Genomic DNA, 23,533 nt, shown 5'->3' on the forward strand with positions numbered 1-23,533 from the left:
CTAGTACAGGCCTTTTCCTTCTATTACAGTTTTTCTTTTTTCTTCCACTTTCCCGAAAATTATATTTAAAGCATAAAAACCAGTGATATTAGTGTTCTCATACAAGACAAAATATAAACTACAAATAAAATATATTCAGTTTAATCTGTTGATAACCGGTTTTATCTGCAAACAAGTCACATGATCTGAAATTTTAAGTTCTAATACTTGGTAATTTATTTCATATATTCTGTGCTTCAGATACAAAAAGGAAAAAGATTCACGATCAATCAATGCATCAAGTTGAATAGTTTTATCAGATAACATATGGGTAAATAATATTTGGCCGAGTGAAGTAATGTATTTGATCCAAAGTGGTAGTAGACATTAATGATGCACAACCTAGTGAAACAATCTCAGCATGTCGCCTGAGCAATCAGACCTCAATCTCCATCGAAAGCACACATAAGTGATGTCATGGCTAAAGCTTTCAACCCATCCCTAACATGCTTTTCGGAGGCTTAAGGCTAACACCAAATCCCATGCTAGTGCTAGTTACAACTATCAAAGCTATATGATTTCTTTTCTTTTTTTGCCTGGTAACTCTGGTATCAAGCAGCAGTCTTATTTGTAAATGCCTGTTGATATACAACAAGCATATCATGCTGAGCTTGAGCAAGATTTCATAGATGCAGTAAAACAACAGGACAATAAGACCAGAGAGAAAAAAAAAAAAAAAAAAAAAAACACCACCACCATCAACAAAAAGAGCTCAACTTGGATCCAACTATCGAACTCTTCTTTCCCTTTTCTTTTTCCACTAACACTGAAATGTAACTACAAAAATTACATATACAATATGCATTTTGCTTGACTGATCTTACACAATTGCTAAAATCCTTTGTAGGGTATTTTCATTTCTGGACCCTCAAAACAAGAAAATGATTATATACTGGTTACCGGACGAATATAAGTGATCTAATTCTGTTGATGAAGACAATTGTAAAAGCCGTGATATCTCTCTTTCGACCTTTCCCTTACAAGGGAGATCCAAACGAGTTTGAAATTCGACAAGCACTTCCCTTTATCACATATTAATGTCCACTTTCTATCATCTTGTTAAGACTGCTGTCTTTTCTATGCTGATAGATGGACTTCCTGCGAGCTATCTCCTCTCTGCAAAGATAAAAGAACTTTCAGACCTAACCAAAAAGTCTACAATGCAAATCAATTCAGAATGTGAACCCCTAAACTTCCTCTACATTACACTAGTTAAAGAATAGAGATTTTACATCATCTAGCGTGCCATGTTGAACCAAATGCTATGAAAGTGAAAAAAAAAAATTATATATATATAAAATAAAATCAGAGCATGTGTACAAGAGTGTATTACAAAGAGAGAGAGAGAGAGAGAGAGAGAGAGAGAGAAAGAGAGAGAAGATATGGATCAAAATCTTTCTAGGCAAGAGGAACCCAAGTGTGAAAAATTTGAGCTCAATGTATGTTGGGGCGAACAATTATTTCTCTTCCCTCCAACAAGGGCAAAAAATATTTGGTAATACCAATATTAAGAAGTTTGTTAGGACTTCCAACACATTCAACCAACTTTATTGCTTCACTTGATAATTGTCATGTTATGTAAGAACAAGAAAAAGAGACTGGGACCATAAAGACTAGCATCATACCACCAAGAAATAGAACTAAAAACCAACAACTGTACTTCTAAAGAATAAGGCAAAGTAGTTAAAATTGTACGCATTTGGAATCAAATAGTAGCATGCACTGACTATGGAAAGGAATCTTAAAATTTTAACTTAAGACCATAGGAGCAAGAAGAACCTGAGACAGCTACGAATTGAATCGTAATGAAGTATAGCGACAACTCTTCGCTTCCTTTCTTTCCAGGAGCCTCTACCACGCTTAACTACAGGCAACTGTTTGATCCCTTTGGCCTCCATTAATTCCTTGGCAATTGCTAAATCAGTGTCTGGATAGCAGGTCAACAGTCCACGACCTTGACCTCTGTAGCTAATCCCTCTGGTGCATACCGAGGAAACAAGACATGTATTTACCTGAAGTAAACGTTGATAAACAACATACGCATTATTTATGAGAATAAAAATTAAAAGCTTAGGCAGCAAAAATATATATAATTATGTGCTGTGTAAATCTGAAGCAAGATATTAATCTCAACAAAATATAGCATTTATTTGCAATAATTACATACCACAGGTCTAAATTGGTAGGACGGGTGGGTGACACCCGTACCTTGTATGAGTTGGGCGTGTGGAAGGGAAAACAAACAGAAAGAAATAGGGAGAGTTGGTATAATGGAGAGTTGTAAGTGACAACTTACATGTGCATATATAATCATGTCCAGTAGCACTCAAGTTATATATCATAAAGAATTTAACCTCCATCCTTACATCTTTAATTGCTGACTCGCCTATGGTAGCCTCATCAGACTTATTAGACAGTCGTCTAAAGTCACCATACGTTAGTATTCCTTCCAGTAAATCTTCATCATCCACCACAAGCACACAATTTTGCTTGCTCTCGTGCATACAGTCAACTGCTTCTTTCAGTGTTGAAGCCCCTAAAACCTTTACAAAGTTTTTAGACATGGCCCTAGAAACCTGGAATTGGCAACATGAAAAGACATTTAGCACAGATTAAACCTAAAAAACATTAGTGCAATGAATCCAGGAAAAAATTAAGAGAAAAACAAAAGATAATACAATTAGTGATAAGGGGGAAATAACCCAAACCTTCAAGTCATCCAAAAGCAAATCTTCATTGATTGCTTCGTGATCAGAAGCATTTTCTATGACAGAAAGCTCTAGATCATCTCCATCATCAATTCTTCTCCAGATCTCATTTTTGTCTTCAGAATTTGAAAGAGAAGAATAGCCCCGTGTCAGAGTACGTGTAGAAGACGCTTCAGTCTCCTTTGCCTGGTTGGTCACAGAAGGAACCCATATTGCTAATCCAACAGCACCCTACTTGCAAATTTCAAAAGGAAGACAGTATCACCACATTAAAAGAGTTCTAATTTCAGATGTCAAATGGGATAAAACAAACAAAAGCTTCCTCAATAGAGAATAAGAAATAGTAACAGCAGCAGCAGCAAACTCTTGTTACAAATTGAATTACAATTAATTAAAAAAATTGTAGCATTATGGATATATAATGAGAGAAGCAGAGAACTAACGGCCATTTGGCATCAAAGTTATGTTTGGATTTTGGTCCTTTTCAATTTTAAAACAGATAACAATAATTAAATATTTATTTTGTCATTTAGTTCTTAAAACAGAAAAACCATAAACAGTGGTTTTCCTAATTTTCTCTGCTTGTTTTCCAAAAATAAACATTTTGAATTTCAAAAACAGAAACCAAAAACAGAAGACAGAAATGATAGCAAATTGGTATTAAGATTTTGATTCCAAGTCAAGTACCACAGGTGCAATTGATGCAGTCTCTATATAGATTCATTACATATGACCCTTCTCTAATTGCTTTTGTTTAAAAAAGGATCCAGGATAATGACATGGCATACGTTTGATTGGACAAGAAAACCACCCATTTTCTCCCAATTGCTAATCAAGGTCAAGGGTAAGCATGTAGTAGGGACAGCAGAATATGATTGGAAAATTCAAACTAAAGAGCAGAAGCATCTGCACACTTGACCTATTTTGTTGGAATCTACAGCCTATGGATATTAGATGAGAAAAACTTGAGCTAAATCTGGTAAAGTACCATGAGGGGAAGGATTATCCTGTAATCTTTCGTCAACTCAAACAGAAGCAGAACTGATGTCAACGGCACTGAACAAACTGAAGCTAATGTAGCAGCCATTCCTACCTACATAAAAATACATATAATTCAATCAACTTAATGAAAAGCAAAAGGTAGATTTACGAAGTCAGAGATGAATAATTATCATAGATTGCGGTAGTTTTGAAGGCAAAATACTTCACCAATGCATATGCCTGTGGCTGAGCAACAGCAGCATTTCCAGGAATAGCTGAATTGATAACTTCTGCAGCTGAACCCCCAAATACAGCACCAATAGCAGCGCCAATCATCAAACTAGGTGCATAAAGCCCACCTACAAGCCCTGAACCTTTGCATAGAGCTGTAGCCACAACTTTTGCTACTGCTAGTTGAGTCAACAACCAGATTCCAGGAGCTGAAGCACTTTTTCCAGTATGTAAAATCTCTTCAACATTTGTGAAACCCCAGTATAGTATCCCAGGATACCTGAGAGCAATTATCCCAGCTCCCAAACCACCTAAAGCAGGACAAACAACAGCAGGAAGGCCAAACTTTTCCTTGATAAAGTCGAATGACTTGATGAACCAAGAGACCAAGCGAGTAAACGCCACACTTACAACACCACATAACATGCCCAATATCAGATACAAGGGTAATTCTGCAAAGCAATTGCCAATTATTAAAAAAAAAAGATTAGAAAAAAATAGCCAGCAGATGCATTGATGTCTATTTCACTCGTTTCCAAATTTCTAGCTAGACAGGTTTCACAAGCAACAATCTGAGTTATTTTCTTTTCTTATTTTGGGGGTCCAAAGTGGGAACAAGAGAGAGAGAAGGAAGAACAGGAATTATATTTTCATTGATATCTCCAGTGATGCAAAAAGTACATCAAGATCCATATTGATTTCATCAAAGCAAATACAATCATTCCTACTTTACATCCATAAGAGAAAGCCTATGGCCTCAAAGTGAAGTAATAAACCCGCAAAGGGCTAAAAGTAACCTAATTCTTGAATAAATAAGATAATGACATTTAAAGAAGCACTGGGGAGTTACAGCCGGGTGGAGCTAGAAAATTCTTTTTGGGGGCCAAACTAATTCATATTAAGGCTTGTTTAACTTTGTCTTATATATACACATATATAAAATAGCCTATAAGCAAGATTACTAATTAATACTTCTATAATCAAACAAAAGATCATTAATTAATCACGTAATGCTGTATGATGAATAACTCATGTAAAATAATTAACATCATGGTTATAAAGTAGTTTTAAACCAGGAATTGTTCTAAAGCAAAAGTTTAACAAAGAGCAATTTACCTTAAATAAGATTGCTATAAAGCTTAAAGGTACAAATGAAATTGAAATTAAAAAATTTAGCACCACTATTTATTTCCTATAATCTCACTGAAAGTCATCTACAAGGTTTACGGCTTATTGAGTATAATCATCTAAGCTTGTGGAGAGCAATAAACTAGTGGGGGAGTGGGGAAATTGTTGTCCCCCTCTGTCCCTGGGTTTAGCATCACACATGTTTATGCAATAAAACCCGGGAAAGCAAATATTTATATGTTAGATGCAGAAGCTAAGAATAGAAACAAATAAGTGAGAAATCATACCAGCAGCGGATTTTAAATCATATGGTGGCACTGTAAAAGCTGATTGTGTACCAAGTAAAACATTTGATACAGTTGAAGATATAACTGAAGCCAATATTATCATTGCAGTTGTAAATGGAGGCGAATTTTCAGCACGGCGAGGCCTTAAAACAGTTTCAATGGCAAAGAAACAGCCCGCAACAGCTGCATTGAAACCTGAAGGAGAGAAGAGGGAACAGATCAACAAAATGAATGAACCAGAAAGAGCTCACTGGTGAAGAGGATTTATGGAAATAGAAGCAGGAACCATCATTCTTTCTGGCTTAGCTCAACTACCGGAGCCATAGAACGAACTCAAATGCATTTGCTGACTTCTTATTTGTTTGAAGAACCCTACCAAACACTTCACTAGTAAAAAAGATTTAATAGAAACAGCAGAAGGAACCACTATTATTCTGAATTAGATTAGCTACAGAACCCACACAGAAGCAATGGTGTGAAATTAGATGAATACTGCAAAGAAATTCTGTATTAGGACACTAGTGGCCAGATAAAAAATCCTAAATAATCTTGAGGTAGCTAACAGTGTTGATTAATGTTGGTTGTTAAAGCAAAAACAATCACATGAATCCGAAATTAAGTACACTACATAGCCAGACCAAATTGAACAGATTAGCATCAAATATCACGGGATGCAAGAGGGCACTCTAAAGGAAGAACTGTTATTGTGGTTAGTGATTGAAGAACGTCAATCGGATCATAGAACAGGAAGAGGAGAATTAGCCCTCTTTCAAGAAGATGCTCTTTGACTTGTACAAAATCTCATTCAATATTCTTTTGATTTCTTGAAGTAATAAGGTCTAACATTAATGAGGCCCAACTTACAATCAATGGCCCAATTCTCATTATACGTAAAATAAAAAATTTAGGTCCAATTTCACTAAAGCGTGCCCTTTTTGCACCTCACCACCACCCCTGAGGCACACACCTCACTAAAGTTGCTTACCTCTAAGGCTATGAGGCACATAGAGTTGAGCCTCGTGCATGTTGCGCCTGAGATGCAGCTTTAACAACTGCAATGGTAGTAGAAAAGGATCTCTAGCAACTATAACTTGTCTGAGACAATCTTGGTTCAGTTGTGTCTTCTTCCTCCACGTTAACATCCTGATATTGTCTCCAAAAAAGCAGCTCTTCCCTTTTTCAACTCAAACTCTTGTTATTATATAACTTCGACATATGTATTTATACTTCAACCACTACCTCAAGTCTTTCACTATATAATTGATTAGTTTAAGGGTTATGCTTTGGAATTTCATCTAATATTACTTTTCTTTTTGACTAAGAGAGACAACCCTATCTTCCTTTTTCTTTTCGAAGAAACTCAGATCTTTCTTTTAAGTGATGCATAAATATATTGTAACATGCCCTTAAGTCTTTTCTATACATGAGTGTGGTTATTTTATGGGTATGCAAGATTCATCTATAACTAATCTCCATTTGACTAAGACAGAGAAGCTCCTGGCCTCATATTAAGATGATATGCACCATGAACTCTAATTGTTATGAAATACAGAGCTCCTACAATCATTACTCATCCTAAACATGAATATTAAGGAACACCCTCAACAAGTTGTGCTTGGACACTAGGTATATATTGGCTAATGAAAAATGAGGAACAGATGAAAGAGCATGTAACTTACATTAAAGCATAATGAAACACATGCCTCTAAATAGCAGCTGTCAAATAGAAAACTAATAACCTAAGAATAATTGAAACATAAGGAAATTATAGATACCTGAGGCAATCCCAGCAGCCGCACCAGCTGCAACAAGAGTGATCTCCCTTTCTCTGTTGTTTTCCATCATTAATAACATTCCGTTGGCACAAGATTTTCCAATATCTACACTAGGCCCTTCAGGACCCAAAGAGCAACCAGTGCCTAGAGCAACAGCAGCCTGAATGGCCTTTATTGTAGGGAAGACTCCTGCAACCATATCGATACCTTGTCTTTGGGACGAACTGGTCTGCCTTATTTGATTTAATATTTCTACTAAGCCATGCATCATTCCAACAATAACCCCCCCAGTGACTGGAATCAAAAGAATTCGATGCCAAGTGTCAGCCAGTCTCTGTATTCGAAGCCATGCAGCCCCTTCAGTAGGAGTTCCAGCCCAAGCCCATTCATGTATTACATGAACCTAGATGAGTATCAAATGTTATTAAGAACCCATAAAACCATAAACGTGAAGTAAATAGAAGATCAAAAAATCTTCATGATCACTCAGAATACAGATCAGTAGTTGCAGTTGAAGATATTACAACATTGTTTTATCAAAAAGCTACATAGAGCAAACCCACAAAGTAGACCTGTAAGTATTAGAGGATATAGAAAGCAATTCTCATTCCTTTCCAAAATTAGTCAACAGCATTTCCAAAGTAAATGCATGTAGCAGGCATTTTCATAGAGGAACAAATTAGGTGCTTAAACAGAAGTAGCATATAATTTCATAGTAGCTATAGTTAGCCTTACTGAACATGAAATTAAATTGATAACAAGAAACAAAAGTAAATTCACAGTCACAGATCCAGATCAATAATTTACCTCAGTAGAAAATCAAAACAACGACAAAAATGATTTTCTTTTTGAAGAAAAAAATACTAACCCCTTTATTAAAAGCAGCGACGCAGAGACCGGAAGCGAGACCAAGAAGGCAACCAATAAGAAGCAAAACCCATTCTGGAGGTGCACTATCAGCGAGAACATCATCATCATCATTATCATTACGATTATGATTAAGATTATGATTATGAATAAGAGAAGGCTTAGGGCTATCTCTACTAGAATCAATTCGCTTGAAACTAGAAAGACGGCGACCAGATAAGCCTCGATCCAAATGTTTAAGAAAGAGATCTTTAATCACACCGGCTGCTCCTCCTCCGCTACTACCTGGACTGTTTGCCGTCGCTATAAGTTGACCACCTTCTAAATCGTCATTGTCGTCTATAACATCGTGGTTTTCATTGACGTCGTCTCGAGATCTCAATAGAAGATTTTCATCGCTGTATTCTCCTCCTTTCATTTTTCTTCTTCCTTCTGCTTTTCTCTCTCTGTTAACAACTTATGACAATTGCCATAGTAATTTCTACTGAGATCACAAAGACCAAAAGAGGAGATGCGGGGTATTTGTTCTCTTTTCTTTTCTTATAATTTCCTTCCTTTCCTTTCTGCACAGATATCATATCAGCGTGACACAGATGGGTGGAATTTGCTTCATTTCTCTCAGTTTTCTTTTCCTTTTCTCATCTGGGTTAATTACTATTTATCCCTTGAAGTTTGGTGTCCTATACAAATTGGTCCCTCTTTTATTAATATTAGAACCCCTATATTTTTATAAAACTATTTACCACACCCACCATCTAAAATCACTACAAGTAAAGAGTTAAATTAATAAATTAATGAAATTTTATTTGGAGTAAGAACTAATTTTATAAATAATTACCATTTATATCTTAATTTTTATTTTAATATACGGGTTTTTTCTGTTTTATTTTTATATTTTTATAAAATTAACTATTCTTTTCCTAGTTCAAAATTAATACAACTAAAAAATTAATTAGTGAAAAAAATTATTATTTAATTCTTAAATTTTTATTAAGTATGAAACTCTTTTGAGATTAACTTTAATTATGTTAATGTAACATTATTATTTTAATAAGAATAATAGTTAATTTTATAATAAATTAATTTTAATATTTATTAAAAATAGTTAATTATTTTTACTAATTCTAATTTTTAAATAGTTTTTAATAATTTAAATATTTTAAAAATATATATATTTACAACAACACTATCAAATTACTATATAATTAATTTAAGTTATTTAAATAAAATATATATTTATAATTAAAAGTATCTAATTTTTTATGTTTTTTACAGATAAAAATAAATTATGTCAAAAATAAATATTTTACTTCAATTTAAAAGAAAAATAAATGAGTTTAACATTTAATAAAAATTTCAAGAATTAAATTATAACTTTATTTATGAATTTGATTGTTTAGATACATTGACTTTGGAATAAAAGAAGCAATAGTAGATATTATAAAAATATAAAAAATATTTAATATAATAAAAAATAATAAATTAAACTTAAAAATAAGTGATAAATAGTAGCTACTCCTTAGTTTTAAGAAAATAACAATACTCTTTAATTTCTTATATTGACTTTTATAGAAGTGGGTCCAGCCTAAATGGATCTTTAAAAGAATTGAAATTTTTCATAAATATTGAAAATATATTAAATATGTTACTTTTACTGTTAAAATTTTAAAAAAAAATACTATAAATTAAAAACTTTATTTCAAAAGTACATGGACGCCTTATTAATTTTATTTCTAACTCTCTCAATGCTCTCATTTCATCTTTTCAAAAAAGCTTCTCCATCTTTCCATTTTCATGTTAGCCAAATATTCTATAGTCTCATACTTCTTTTTCCATTTGCCTACCTATATTATTTTTTACAATGATTTCAAAACTAAATCAATTATTCAGGGCAAAAAGATTAGATCTAAGAGTTTCATTTTTCTTCATTCAAGGTAGATCAAGTAACAATAATTTTATTTTTTTAGGTAGATTTTTTATTATTTAGTTGAAATTGAGTTACAATTGATAAATCAATATTATTGCAGGATGTTGGTAGTAGTTTAAAGAATTTTGAGTTGAATTTTGAATATCATAACTCAAAATTGCAGGTAAATGTAACATCTAGATAAATGGTATATATTTTTTTCCATAAATACAAAAATGGTATACTTTTATATACATATGATATATGTTGACAAAATTTCGAGCCTTTTTTTAAAATATTATTAATGTTAAGTTATAAATCGAATTAATATTATTATTAATTTATTAAAAATATAATTTATTTTACATATAAGTCAATTTTATTTTTAAAAAATATGAAAATCACTATGAAAAAAACTCTTTCTAATAAATGTACAGTAAAAAGTATATGTTAAGTATATGTTGGGTATACATTAATTAAAATTTTAATTTTCTTAACCAATAGATTTTAATTTCAATAGTAATGAATATGATACCAATTTTAATTGATTGATTTAGTTAAGGTTTTATTATTAGAAATTAAAAAAATGTCATTACATTATAATATTATTTTATTATTCTATACTTATGAAATTATTAAACATATTATACACTTAAAACATAATATAATAAAAAAAGTAGAAGCAAATGGGATCTATTTGAAGAAATATGAAATACATTAAGTGTATATTTGATATGTAAAATATTTAATATATATATATATATATATATATATATATTATATTTAAAATATAAAAAATAAATTCCTAAAAAATATATACAATACTCTTATTTTAGTATATGTTGCATATATTAATAGTATACTTTAAATATTGCATTTCAAAGAAAGCCAAAAATAACAACAAATAGTATACGCTCAACAAAATATGGTATTATATTAAATATATATTTGGTATCTACAACCATTTTAATTCATATAAATTACAGATTTATAAAAATAAGAAGATAAAATCTTAGAAAATAATATATATAATACACTTATTTTTTTTTATAGAAATTGGATATAAAATGTATATGCTAGTTATATATTAGATAATTTTTAATTAAAATTTCAATTTGTATAACATATTTTTAATTTAAAATTTATTTTTTCAGTAGCAATGGATATAATATTATTGTTCATGCAATATTATGGAATACATTCAATTTATTTTAATATATATTCTTTATATAATATACTTACTATGTATATATCTTTAATAAAATAAAAGTAAAAGTTACGGCAGATGATATACATTTCATATATTTTAGTAAATGAAAGTATATAAACAATATCTGAAACATCTTTTTTTAGTTTTCACTTTATACCTTTGGTATCTAGACACCTGCACACTTTGTCACCATTTAAAAATTTTTGCCAATTTCTTAGAATAAGTATATTATCAAACATCGTCAGTGCAAAACATAATCTCATTTAGTTTAATTTATTAGCCAATTCAAATTGTCATTTCATTACTTGTCTACACATAGGTAACAACATTACAAGAAAAAAAAATGAATTAACTTGAGTAATAACAAGTCTTGATTTAATGCTTCATACGATTTTCTTTCTTTGCTAGTTGTATAATAATCCACTTACTCTTTCTTTGATCATCCTATCAATTTATTATTCTTCTTCTCTTTTTTCATTATATACTTTTAAATATAGAAATAAAAAAGAATAATAATATTTACAATATTACACATAAAAGTTTATAACATATCAAAGTAACAAAGTTACAAACAAATCTCTATTTTCCTAAACTTGCTTAAAAAAATATTATAGTATCTTTCGTGCGTGTTATATATATATAGTTCGAATATAAATAGAAAATTCATCCTCACCATACTCATTAAACCATAACCAAAAGTAAAATAAAATATATATTATTCAGAAAATTTATCAAACACTATAAGCACGTATTCAAATATTATTTGTAATTATGTATTTTTTTATATTTTCTAATACTAAAATAGTAAATCATTACACCTTTTATCAAATTCCTAAAACTCAACATTTTCTGAAAACATAATCAATAACAAATTAAAAGAATTCAATATATTTTTTCTACTATTAATCAATAAATCAGAGACTCACAAATTTAGTTGGAAATATAAAAATTCATATTAGCAAGAGAGTTAAACACTTATTGTATCTTAAATCTAATTACAAAATATATTTGTCTTATTTACTTAGAATAAACATGAGAATATCTATCCCTCTTTAATGCTTTTAAAAACTCTATATTTTTCGGTACTAAAAGTTGGAACAACTTGAATAGACTCTCATCCCTCCAACGCCCATACACTTAAGAATATGAACTTCATCAAATAAACATAAAAAGCTGTTATATGTATAAGAAAGATATCATAGTTATTTCTACGTCCATTTTTCTTATGCTTTTTGCATACACATTCGGGAGAGAGAGAGAAAAAGGATATCAAAAAAATAAAAAAAATAGCGACGAGTAGAAGAAAATAATAATAAAAAAATTTAGAAAAAAAAAAAAGAATAAAACTTCACTTTATATAATCCCGTAAACGAAAGTTATAAGTATTTTTTGAAAAGGTTAAAATGACTTCTGTAAATTCAAAAAGAAAAAAGTGATCCTCATATAAATGATATTATTTTTAAAAATTCAGTATTTTATGTAATTTTTAAAAATATTTATATTCGGTTGTTTAACAAAAATGGAGTCCATTACACAGATCTTATTAGAAAAGATTTTAGAACGAAATTTAGTTATCTTCTTTTCTGAATAAAAAAATTAAATTCAATTTTAAACCAGCTCTAGTTTGAACTAATTTATTTTATTTGATTATTTACGAAATAAAATTGATGTAGAAATGCCACCTGTGTCCGAACCCTCCTTATTTTTCTTGCAGGCCGGGCCGGATAGGGCCCTTGGCCCAGGATGAAGCCTAGGCTACCAGTTCCCGGCTTGAAAGCTGGCAGAATCAGTCATTAATGTTTTGGTTCACCATTTTCCAATCCCTTTTTTTTTTCTTTTCTAAATTCTTCTTCATGTTTTCTTTTTCTATTCTATGATGACCTCATAATTTATAATTTATTGGAATTGGTTTTTATAGGAGATGATCCATTCCACCCATGATGAAAGAAGCTGAATTAGTACCATTGTTTGGATATCTCTAATAATTACCTTATTCACCTCCTAATGGGGAACAACTAGAATATCTCTAATAATACTAAATCAAAATTATCTCAACACCCATTCTTACTTTTTATTGATCTTTCCAACCAAACATAGCTCCATGAGTCAAATACTATAAGGATCGATTATGGAGAAGTTTGTATTTGATTGGAGTCGCAATTAGGGATAGATTTACATTTTAGAGATGGAATTCTATATTCTTGTTTGGTTTATAAAGAATGCATTTTCTTCTTTTCTTTCTTTTTTTTTTTTTTTTTTGATATTCTCACACATGAATTTGTGTTTGAATAACTCAATTTTAAATTCTAACTCCAATATACTATAAACTCATTAACCAAAAGAAGAAGGATAAGGTTACTAATTTCTTAATTTCATAAAAGAAGTTATCTCACTTGTCAAACTCTTGAGACAGTATTTTATTATCCGTAATGATTATGTTCAGTATATGCTCTAAATTAGTCAAACTAATTTTGAATACCGAGTAAAAATTTACATAAAAATATAATTAAAAGTTAAATTTGATAGTAGGTGTATATCTCAACCAGAGTAAGATATTAAGTTATAATTCATTTTTTTTATAGGAGGTTCTTACCTAGGCTTGGTGTATACACCATAATTAAAAGAAAAGTAATATATGTATAAGTATTTTACACTTTAATATTGGATGATTGACATATATTTCATTATTTAAAATTAATGATACATGTCATTCATCTATCGCTTTAGTGTGTAGGTAGGAATACATAGGAAATTTTTTTTTTTCTTATTTATGAATTAAAAAAATCTTACCTAAATTTGATGTATATACCGCAATTAATAGGAGAGTCACACGTATGTATAATTGTTTTAAACTTTGGTATTGGATGATTGACACATGCTTCATCATTTAAAACTAATGAATTTGTGTCAATCTTCTATTGGTTTGATGTACTAATGAAAACATACACTAAGCCTAAGCAAGATTATTCTTTTAAAAAAAAAGGCACACATAATCTAAGAGCATGTAGATAAAATGATAAGAGTATTTTCTAACATAATTAAGGTCTCAAGTTCGAGCCTTGAGTATGCAACTATGTTAAAATTCTTGAGGTAATATTTTATCACCTAATTCAAAGTAATTGTATCAAAATTAACATGGATTATAAAGCAACATAGACTAATCTTCTAAATCAGACTAGTTTTTACTTACACTAGGTGGATACATCTCAATAAAATAGGATCGACATAAATATTTATCATTCAATAGTTGACATATATTTAATTATTTAAAATTAATAAATAAGGATTTGATGTTATTTACATATAGGTAGAAAAATATAGTTAGATTGGACAAGAATTTTATGCAAAACCTAAGTGCCACTAAATTGTGCGTGCCACTAGTGCCATGCACCACCACCAACGCCATTTTTATCAAGGGCTATGCCATATAGGCTTTGCCTAATTAGCTTACAACTTTTGCTTCTTCTTCTTGCATGTGCTTCTGCCTACCATAAGAATCACATACTAAAAGTTTTTCATGTTTGAAATCTTCATCACCAAAGCTTTTTTCTTTTTCTTTTTTTGGTTTCGAGAATATTCATCACCAAAGCTTGAGTAGAGGCATTTTATTTGTTTATTTATTGAAAAGATGGTCACAATGATACAATTAAGAAATATTTTCAATAATATCAAGAGAGAAAATATCATCAAAAAAGAAAAAAAAAAAAAGATTCCAATTTATGAATGCATTTGAAAAGTTCACAACGAAACAAGCATTGAACTCAACTGAATCATATTTAGTCAATTCCAATTATGTTGTTCTAAACAAAATATAACAAAATCAACGTGAAAAACATTATAAAACCGAACTTAATTATTTATTACGGTGTACAGACGTGAAGCATATTACCCTAAATAGTTTTTTTTTTTCTTTTAATCTAGTTTTATAGAATTAGAACCCTAAAACATGTGATTAGAGAGTAGAGGCAGGAAGTTATGTTGTTGTGTAGTGGGTGGGCAAGAGGCACCGTTAGATGTCATTTTCGATCCTATGCAAACTCTTAGTGGAAATGCTTTGAGTTTTGAAAGTAAGTATCTTTGAAAAAAAAAAAAAAGAGAGAGAGAAATCTGCATGGGTTACGCTAATCCAACACTGCGCTGAAAACGACGCTCCATTATTAGTTAGAACCACAGGAATTAATCAAATTCTGAATTACAGATATCAAAATCGCATAGGAGATTTTGTGTTTCATGCATGTCCAAGTGTGTGTACGCGCACACACACACTTACTTATGTTGTAATTTTCTTGAATTCATTATTTGTGATATAAAAATATCCGATAAAATTTTATATTATTTATTGATTTATTTGCAAGAATTGTTATTTTTTATGTAAATTTTATTGTTTAGGAGATTTATATAAATTATCTATGAACTCGGCCTTTATATATGAAAATTATACGAGACATAATAATAATAATAATAATAATAATTTAAAGTAGTTTAATGAAATTCTTTTAACTTAATAGAAGTTTAATTTTAAAATTTGATAGTTATTTATTAGAATTAATAAATTAGTTTGTATATTAATGAGGTTGATTTTATATCATCTGACACCTCAATAAAATTGCTAGATTTCAATAAAATAAGTTATATATATATATATATATATATATATAAAAGGAAGAATTGAGTAGATAAATTCATTAAAAGCTCGTGTTACATTATAACTAAATGTTGTTACAATTAATATATTGTTTTTATTATAAGAAATATTATTTATTTTGAAAATAAATTATTTACTACTTAAAAATAAGTTTCTAGTAAATTACCAAAATTTGGCCTACCTATAAGATATATTATTCTGATTTAAGTAGAATAAGTAAAGAATTAAAAAAAAACTATTTCATAATAATAATGATGATAAGTTATTGATTAATATTTATATAAATTAATTTCATATATAATATTAATATGCTACGTTTAAGAAAAAATAATTTTTTAATAAAAAATAAGTCATGTACAAAAATAATTTTATTATAAATTACCAAAATGTATAATTATTTTAAATAAATAAAAATAAAAAGCAAAATTCATAATGTATATCAACTACTTTGAATTTCCATGCTAAGTTTATAATTATAATAATTAAATGTTTGTCTATTAATTTATTAGTCAATTTATATATATATATATATATATATATATATATATATATATATATATATATATAAATATATATAATGTGATATGAATTTAAAGAATATATGAGTCACATTTTCGTAAAAAAGTTAGTATATATATGTTTGTAGATTCTCCATATTGTGCCTAAAAACTGATCAATCCTCCATTTCCCCATCAACATTAATTTCTATTGAAAAAGGAAATTTAGAACTTTTCTTCATCAAGCACATAAATATTGTAATGCAGTATAATTCTGGATGTTCGATAGGGGCAGCAAATTCCACATCTAGAAAACTTTTCCAAGGCAAGTTATGTACTTAGCTATACCCAATTCCCAAGTAGCTAATTTAAGATTCAATGTTCACGCATTATACCCTTAATTTTGACATTTTTCCTTCTCTTCCAATTAACCAAAATTAAATTTGAGTTTATTCGGTTGTTTACGCCTAAATTTAACACTGGCTCAATCTCTGTAATTTGGTCAAACTCAATGAAAAAGCCCATAAATTTTTATTCAAAAATTTTGTAATTTGTGGACTCCGTCTCATTGCCGGATTCCTGACTCAGTTTAACTTTTCAACCCACTAGCTAGGAGTCAATTTAATTATCTTTAAGGATTATTAACATGTAATAAATGAGAAAGTAAGGAGATGTAAAGAAAGTTAACGAGTTTTCAGAAAAGTTATATTAATTTTTTATTATAAAATGGGAAGAAGAAACACAAGTGAAAAACAAAAAGAAATTAGCAGGGACGTTAAGCATATCCTAAAAGAATAAAGCATGTTCTTGTGATATGGAAAAAAAGTGAGAAAATTAAGGAAGTAAAGAATGAAAGTTACATTTTAATTTATATTTGCGAAATGTGAAAGTCATCAACACATACTCACAAGGTGTAGAGTTAATTGAAGAGCCAAGAAATGGATATATGTAAGCATAGTCTTCAAGTCATAGATTTCTATAAATAGACAAGGATTACCTAGTGATAACCATCCTATCAATCAAACACAAAATCAAAACAGATCCAGAATCTATAAACATTATCTTTATAATAGAATATTAGTCCTTAGTCTCTAATTTTTTAGTATGGTCAAGCTTTCATTGGTCACCGCTAATAAGTTATAATCTTATAAGTCATTTAGTTTATGCAATCAATTCTTCAAGCTTTTCAATTACTATTTCATTGTTATATTTATTGCTTTCAATTCCTCAACTTATATTTCACACTCATAGTTATTAGTTTATAGAAATTGTGTTCTCACCTCAATTTTCTAAACTTATTTTTCCTTCTCTACTTATTAATTATACATTCACAACTTTAAAATTTTATAACTCATATTTTAGTTTGTTAATTAGTTTTACATATTGATTAATAAACCTGTATCAATTTAGCCTAAAATCTAAAGTAATCTAAGTTTCTTTATTACTCACATAATCTCCTAGATTAGAAACTAAAAATATTACACATTTCATAGTTAAACTACATTCATTGCATTCATTTGAGGTAATTCACCTCCAACACCTTTGTAACACCCGGAATTTTTATATATTTAATAATGAGTTTTTATTTAAGTTAATTTTAGCTTCATTATTATTGGGTTTAATTTGGAATGATTTAATGAAAAATTTAATATTAATCAAATAAATGAGTTATTTTCTATACCCAATTAGTTTGAAATTTTAAGAAATTATTCAAGTAAACTATTTGAGAAATGATTATATTTTGGTTATTCAAAATTTTCCCAAATGCATATTTATATAAGTAAAATTATATATTGAAAAATTTTGGAAGAAATTATAAAGGATGTTTCTATAAAAGAATTTTGGGAAAATTGGTATTATAATTGATTAGTAGTATTAAATTTTAAAATGGAAATTTATTTTGGAATAAGGATTAAAAGTATAATTTTATTTTTATGGGGTTTTAATGAAAATTTGTGAGCTTGGTATTTTTGTAAATAAATATGTCGGTCAGGGGTATTTTTGTAATTGTGTATTTTCAATAATTCGGATTTGGCCCAAATTAATTAGTTAAGGGCTTAATTGAAAGGCTAAAGGAAAGTTTGGGGGTTAAATTGGAATTCTGCAGGATGAAATTGTAAGTAATTAAGAAAGTTGAGGGACCAAATTGTAATAAGAAAAAGTTCAGGGGTCAAATGTCGATATTGAAAGAAAGAAAAGAAGGATCGGGGAAGGAAGAGAGGAAGAGAGAGAGAGAGCGAAGAAGAAGGAGGAGCTGCGGTGGCGTGCGTCGTCGGAGCCACTTGGTGGTGGCCGTGGCTGCTGAGGCGTCAAGACGGCGCAGCCTCGCCATGAGGAGGAAAATGGCCAAAGCTTCCTTCGCGTTCGTCGGTGGTATTGATCTTGCCGATCGACTCCTCTTGGCCTCGGCTTTGTTTTGGCGGCGGCGGTATCGACAGTGGTGGCCGGAATCGGAAGATCCGGTGGAGAGAGGAAATAGTGGCAGCCGGCGTTTTTGGATTTTTCCAGCGAGATCCGACGGAGGATGGACGATCGGAGGCCATATCCCGACTCTCCTTTGCTCAAGCTTCGCGATGGCACTGGTTTCGTGGCGATCGGGCTTCGTTTGTAAATCGACGGCCGTGATCGTTCGCAAATCTCTCCGGATGGTCAGGTGTCAGATCGGAAAATCAGAAGCGGGGATCGTCATCAGCGCGTCGTTGTGAGTCCGATGGTGTGTTCGGATCGTCGATCGGACTCCGGCGGCTGGAGGCGAGTCGACCGAGCGATCGAGCGTCTCGGTAATTTTCTTTGGCCTGTTAATTTTAGAAATTCTTGGTCTAATTGTGTCTATTGGATTATATTGTGTATTTGATGATATTGTGAGTCAAAAATAATTGTTTGTCAGTTTGCCTGCCTCGTATTTTGTGCTGTGTGGCGGAGTCGGAAAATAGTGAAGTTTGGGGACCCGACTCCCGTTGTTTAAATTGTTGGATATTTGGAGTGTTTTTCTGGCAGGTCCTGGACCCGTTTTTACGGAGGGTAATGTTCGTGTTGTAAGGGAGGTTCTGCCGGATTTTCGGTAGAATTCTCCTGAGTCGAGATTCTTAGACAGTCAGTCATAGGAATCTAGACCTAGGATCTATTGTAATTGTTTCATCGTTTTGATAAATTGTTTTCCGTGACTAGATTGTCAGTTCGTTCGGCTCGCTCCTACCGAGGCACCGGAGCAGAGCTAGGAGGTCGCCAAACCTGTGAGTTAAAGTCATATATCGCTTACGCACGTGTCATGCATAAAATTTGATTTGCTACTGTGAATATTTATTTGCAATTTCAATTTTTCATTTAATTATTATTATTATCATTTGCATGATGCTTTTAATTACTATTTAAATATATTTTTCCTTTATTACCAATTTTAATATTGCATGATGACTCGGGATGGGACGAGGTAGAACATAGGAGTTGGATGAGTGTCCCAAATATAATCCGAGAGAGATAGGAAAGGGTAAAGAGGTAAAAATTTTAAGAAGAAAGATTAGGACCTGCCCTGGTCGAGCATCGCTCTCTGGGCTTAGTAGAGTGTGGTTGCCGGAGTAAAGATCCCTGGTCGAGCATTGCTCTCTGGGCGCCGGCTTATTTGGAAATTTAAGTGACCAGACTGGAGGTAAGGTCCCTGGTTGAGCTAAGCTCTCTGGGCGCCAGTCTTATTGGATAAGAGAGCCGAAAGGCTAAGGCTAAGAGTTAAGTGATCGGACTGGAGGTAAGGTCCCTGGTCGAGCTTTGCTCTCTGGGCGCCAGTCCTGTTAGAATGAGAGGTTTGAGATGATAGATTTGAGGTTAGTTGAGACATAAGTGTTGAAATAATCGAGATTTTAGAGTTGGTATTAGAGTTCTACTGAAGTACTCCGTCCCGTTGCATGTGGAATAAATTTTATTTAAGCATGGCATGACACATATGTTTTAACATGACACGTATGGTTCGCGTGATTTATTAATTATTTTAAAATTAAATAAGGTGACATTGAGATATTTGAAACTGTTTTAGATATATGATTTTAGCTTACTCTCGAGACTGACAGTCTCCATTTACTGTTTTTCAGATTCGTGACTGTTAGTCCTCTCGCGACTCTTATTCAGTAACCCGACTCCTTCATCATCGGGTGATGTATTTGATTTGGTATATAAATTGGTAAATCTTAGATTCTCCGCAGTAGTAATAGTAGATGTATCGGTTGTAAATTTTCTGAGTTTCAGGTCTTGCCTAGTTTTTCTGGCAAACCGAAGTATTTATTTAGAATGTAGCTATTAAGATAATTTGTGGTTTTAATAATATTAATTTGAGATGAGATTTGTTTAAATCAGTGAGTGTCAGGCTTACTACGGGTTTCGGTGGCCTTACGCCTACCCATTCCCTAGTGCCGGTCACGGGCCCACGGGTGGGGTCGTGACAACCTTAGTATACGAATGCCCATGAAATAGCTGAAAATACTATAGACACTTGGTTTTCATTTACTTACTGAAATCTAATGGATTGGAATAATAACAATAATAATAAATTTTCTATAAATCTTGGTAACAATGAATAAAAAAATTCAAATTCAAAATCTTTAGAAGTATAATTTCGTTATGTGCTATTTGAGATTGACTTAAAAAAATATTCAAAATTGAACTCCATAATACTTAACTTAACAAAATTCATAAGTCTAATTCAACTTTTATTATTTTACTTAATATTTACATTAATCGAGTCAATTTCAAGTCAAGTATATCAAGCCATCGAGCTTGAGCTCTTAAATGATGCTCGATCGAGTTTAAACTCTTATCATTTACTATTTTACTTGTTTTTCAATAAGATTAAATCGAATTTAAATATGCCACGAGTTAATCTCAAAAAAATTGATCGAATTTGAATCAAATTTCAAGTTTCAGAATAAAATAAGTTTAAAACTGAAAATATTTTAACTCCACACCACCACATTTGTGTACTCAATATATAAAATTAAGAATACGGATTGGATCCTTTTATGGCTGGCAGATTTATTAGGCACTATTGCAAGGAAAATGTTAGGGCGAAAAGTTAAAGCTTAACTAATTTAGTTAGACAAATAGAGGGAGTAGAATCGAAAAAATTCAATTACACGGTTCTATCAAATAATTCGTAGGACTTGGGAAAATGGTGTTATTTAGTTACATGTCATACAAACCAATCATATTTTCTTGTTATTTCCTTAATTTCTGCACGTGTCCCCGGTGAGAGATTTTTGCAAGTCACGTGTTAAAGTTTATTTATTAGTATTTTTGGTCCTAAAATTTAATTTTCTAGAAATAAAATACTTGGGGTTAGGCATGATTGTTGATTTCTGGAATATTCAAGCTGTAGATAAATAATTGATATATATATATATATATATATATATATATATATATATATATATATAATTTTTAAATAATTAATTATAATATCGATATGAAAAGAATCATTATATATGACAATATTTCAATGAAATTTACAAATGAAATCATTTTATTGCCGAATCATTTTCATGCTGATGAATTTTTCAAATATTTTTTATAATTATTGACGAATTTATTATGATTTTACCAAAATTATTTATTAATAAAAGCTTCTGTTACTAAATAAGACGGTAAAGAATGCATCAATAATTAGGAAAGAATAACTAACATATTACTAACAAAAAATTATTAATAAAATTATTCATTGCTTAATAAGGTGCTAAGAATGATGCTAACTATTTGTCTCTTGTATTTTTTTATATTATATTAGTTATTTTTTAATATTTTAAAATTATATTTTTTTAATTTTTATTTTGTAATTCTATACTAAAAATTCTTTTTTTTAGAATTTTCGTTAAACAATCATTAACTATGTTTAGTTTTATACTGTTTGTCCTCTGATTTTTTTATGTAATATACAAATTACCTTCTAGTTTATTTATTATACTAGAATCTCTTTATCTAAAATTTTAATGCAAAAATCAAACTTAGTGTATGTACAAAAATAATTAACTAGTATTTTTTAATTACTCTGATTTCTAACATTAATTAAATTCAAATAAAATTTAAATATCTTCAAAGCACCTATATTTATCAAAATATTAAAAATTCATAAAACTTAACTTTAAATTATTAAAATAAAATATATTTTTTATTATTGATTTATTATACTAGACTTATAACTTTGATAAAAAAATTGAGATCAAATTAAATTTCTTATTAATTTAGTCCTTTAATTGCATTGACTTTTAAAATCTAATGAGATTTTAATGTAATAAATAAAATATAGAGGTAATTTATATATTACACAAAAGAATCATGAAGCAAATAAAAACTAGTTAATAATTATTTAACATAAATTCTAACATAAAGAGTTTTTAGTATAAAATTACATATTAGATGGATAAAAGAATTTTTCTAAAATATTAAAAGAATTCTAAAACAAACCTTAAGCCTCTTTAAAGCTAAAATTAAAAGATATTTTGTTTCCTTAATTATACTACAGTTAAAGAAGCCAGCAAAGCACTTTTTAAGAGACAAACCCAAAAGGTTAAAAGAAAAAAGAAAAAAAGAAAAAAAATCTTTACATATTCTCTGTGTTTCTCTTTAAACCTTCTTCAGATATTGTTTCAGAATTTTGGGTTCTCCCAGCAGCCATCATATTATTCCTCAGTAATATCCATCAGCAAAAGCTAAAACAAAAAGTTATTCAAACTGAAGACCCCATTATAAAAGCAAGAAAAAAAAAAAAAAGACATACATTAAACAAACTAAAATAATGTTAAAGAAAAAAAAAGATGAAAATGTGAAAGCTAAAGAAAGAGAAAGGGTAATACACACTTTGTTAAGTGAATATTATTGTAAATGTAATCATTAAACCACCAAGAAAAAAGGATTAAAGATATTAATTGGATTAGTGCCACTTTAATTTAGAAAAGTCAAAAGAGAAATTTTCACTGGCTTCACAATTAAGGACCTTAGAGATAAAATAAACTAAAAATGTTGATATTAATTTGTAGATGAAATACTAGGTTATATATGAGGGTAGTTATTTAGTTATATATGGATTAAGCAAAGTTCCAATTTATATTTGAAATTTAAAATTAATTTAATTAACGTGTGAGTTAAATAAATGAGCGAATGTATATTTATATTAATAGGATCGTAGTCATTTTAAATTGAAATTCTCTCCTCTAAAATTTGAAATTAAGTAATTGAAATTCTCTTTCTGTAAGGCTATTCACTTGGTTAGTTGATTTTTT

The 23,533-nt window shown here is 30.0% G+C and overlaps 1 protein-coding gene across 2 annotated transcripts; it reads right to left on the reverse strand.

Moving 5' to 3' along the window:
* Positions 1-737: 737 nt before the first annotated feature.
* On the reverse strand, positions 738-8,650 carry LOC8285121 (chloride channel protein CLC-f). Of its 2 annotated transcripts, XM_002529155.4 has the most exons (9): positions 8,018-8,647; positions 7,150-7,552; positions 5,375-5,569; positions 3,957-4,411; positions 3,736-3,840; positions 2,748-2,978; positions 2,406-2,615; positions 1,819-2,051; positions 738-1,155 (listed from the first exon to the last, which is right to left on the reverse strand). In XM_002529155.4, exons 1-9 carry the CDS (start codon positions 8,432-8,434, stop codon positions 1,074-1,076), a joined length of 2,331 nt encoding a protein of 776 aa, XP_002529201.1. In that variant the 5' UTR covers positions 8,435-8,647; the 3' UTR covers positions 738-1,073. The 2 variants fall into 2 exon arrangements, with proteins under 2 accessions (XP_002529201.1, XP_048232146.1); XM_048376189.1 differs by lacking the exon at positions 738-1,155 and having other exon boundaries at positions 1,874-2,051; positions 2,336-2,615; positions 8,018-8,650.
* Between the last annotated feature and the right edge of the window lie 14,883 nt (positions 8,651-23,533).

The sequence above is a fragment of the Ricinus communis genome, chromosome 1, assembly GCF_019578655.1.
Source record: "Ricinus communis isolate WT05 ecotype wild-type chromosome 1, ASM1957865v1, whole genome shotgun sequence".
NCBI classification, from domain to species: Eukaryota; Viridiplantae; Streptophyta; class Magnoliopsida; order Malpighiales; family Euphorbiaceae; genus Ricinus; species Ricinus communis.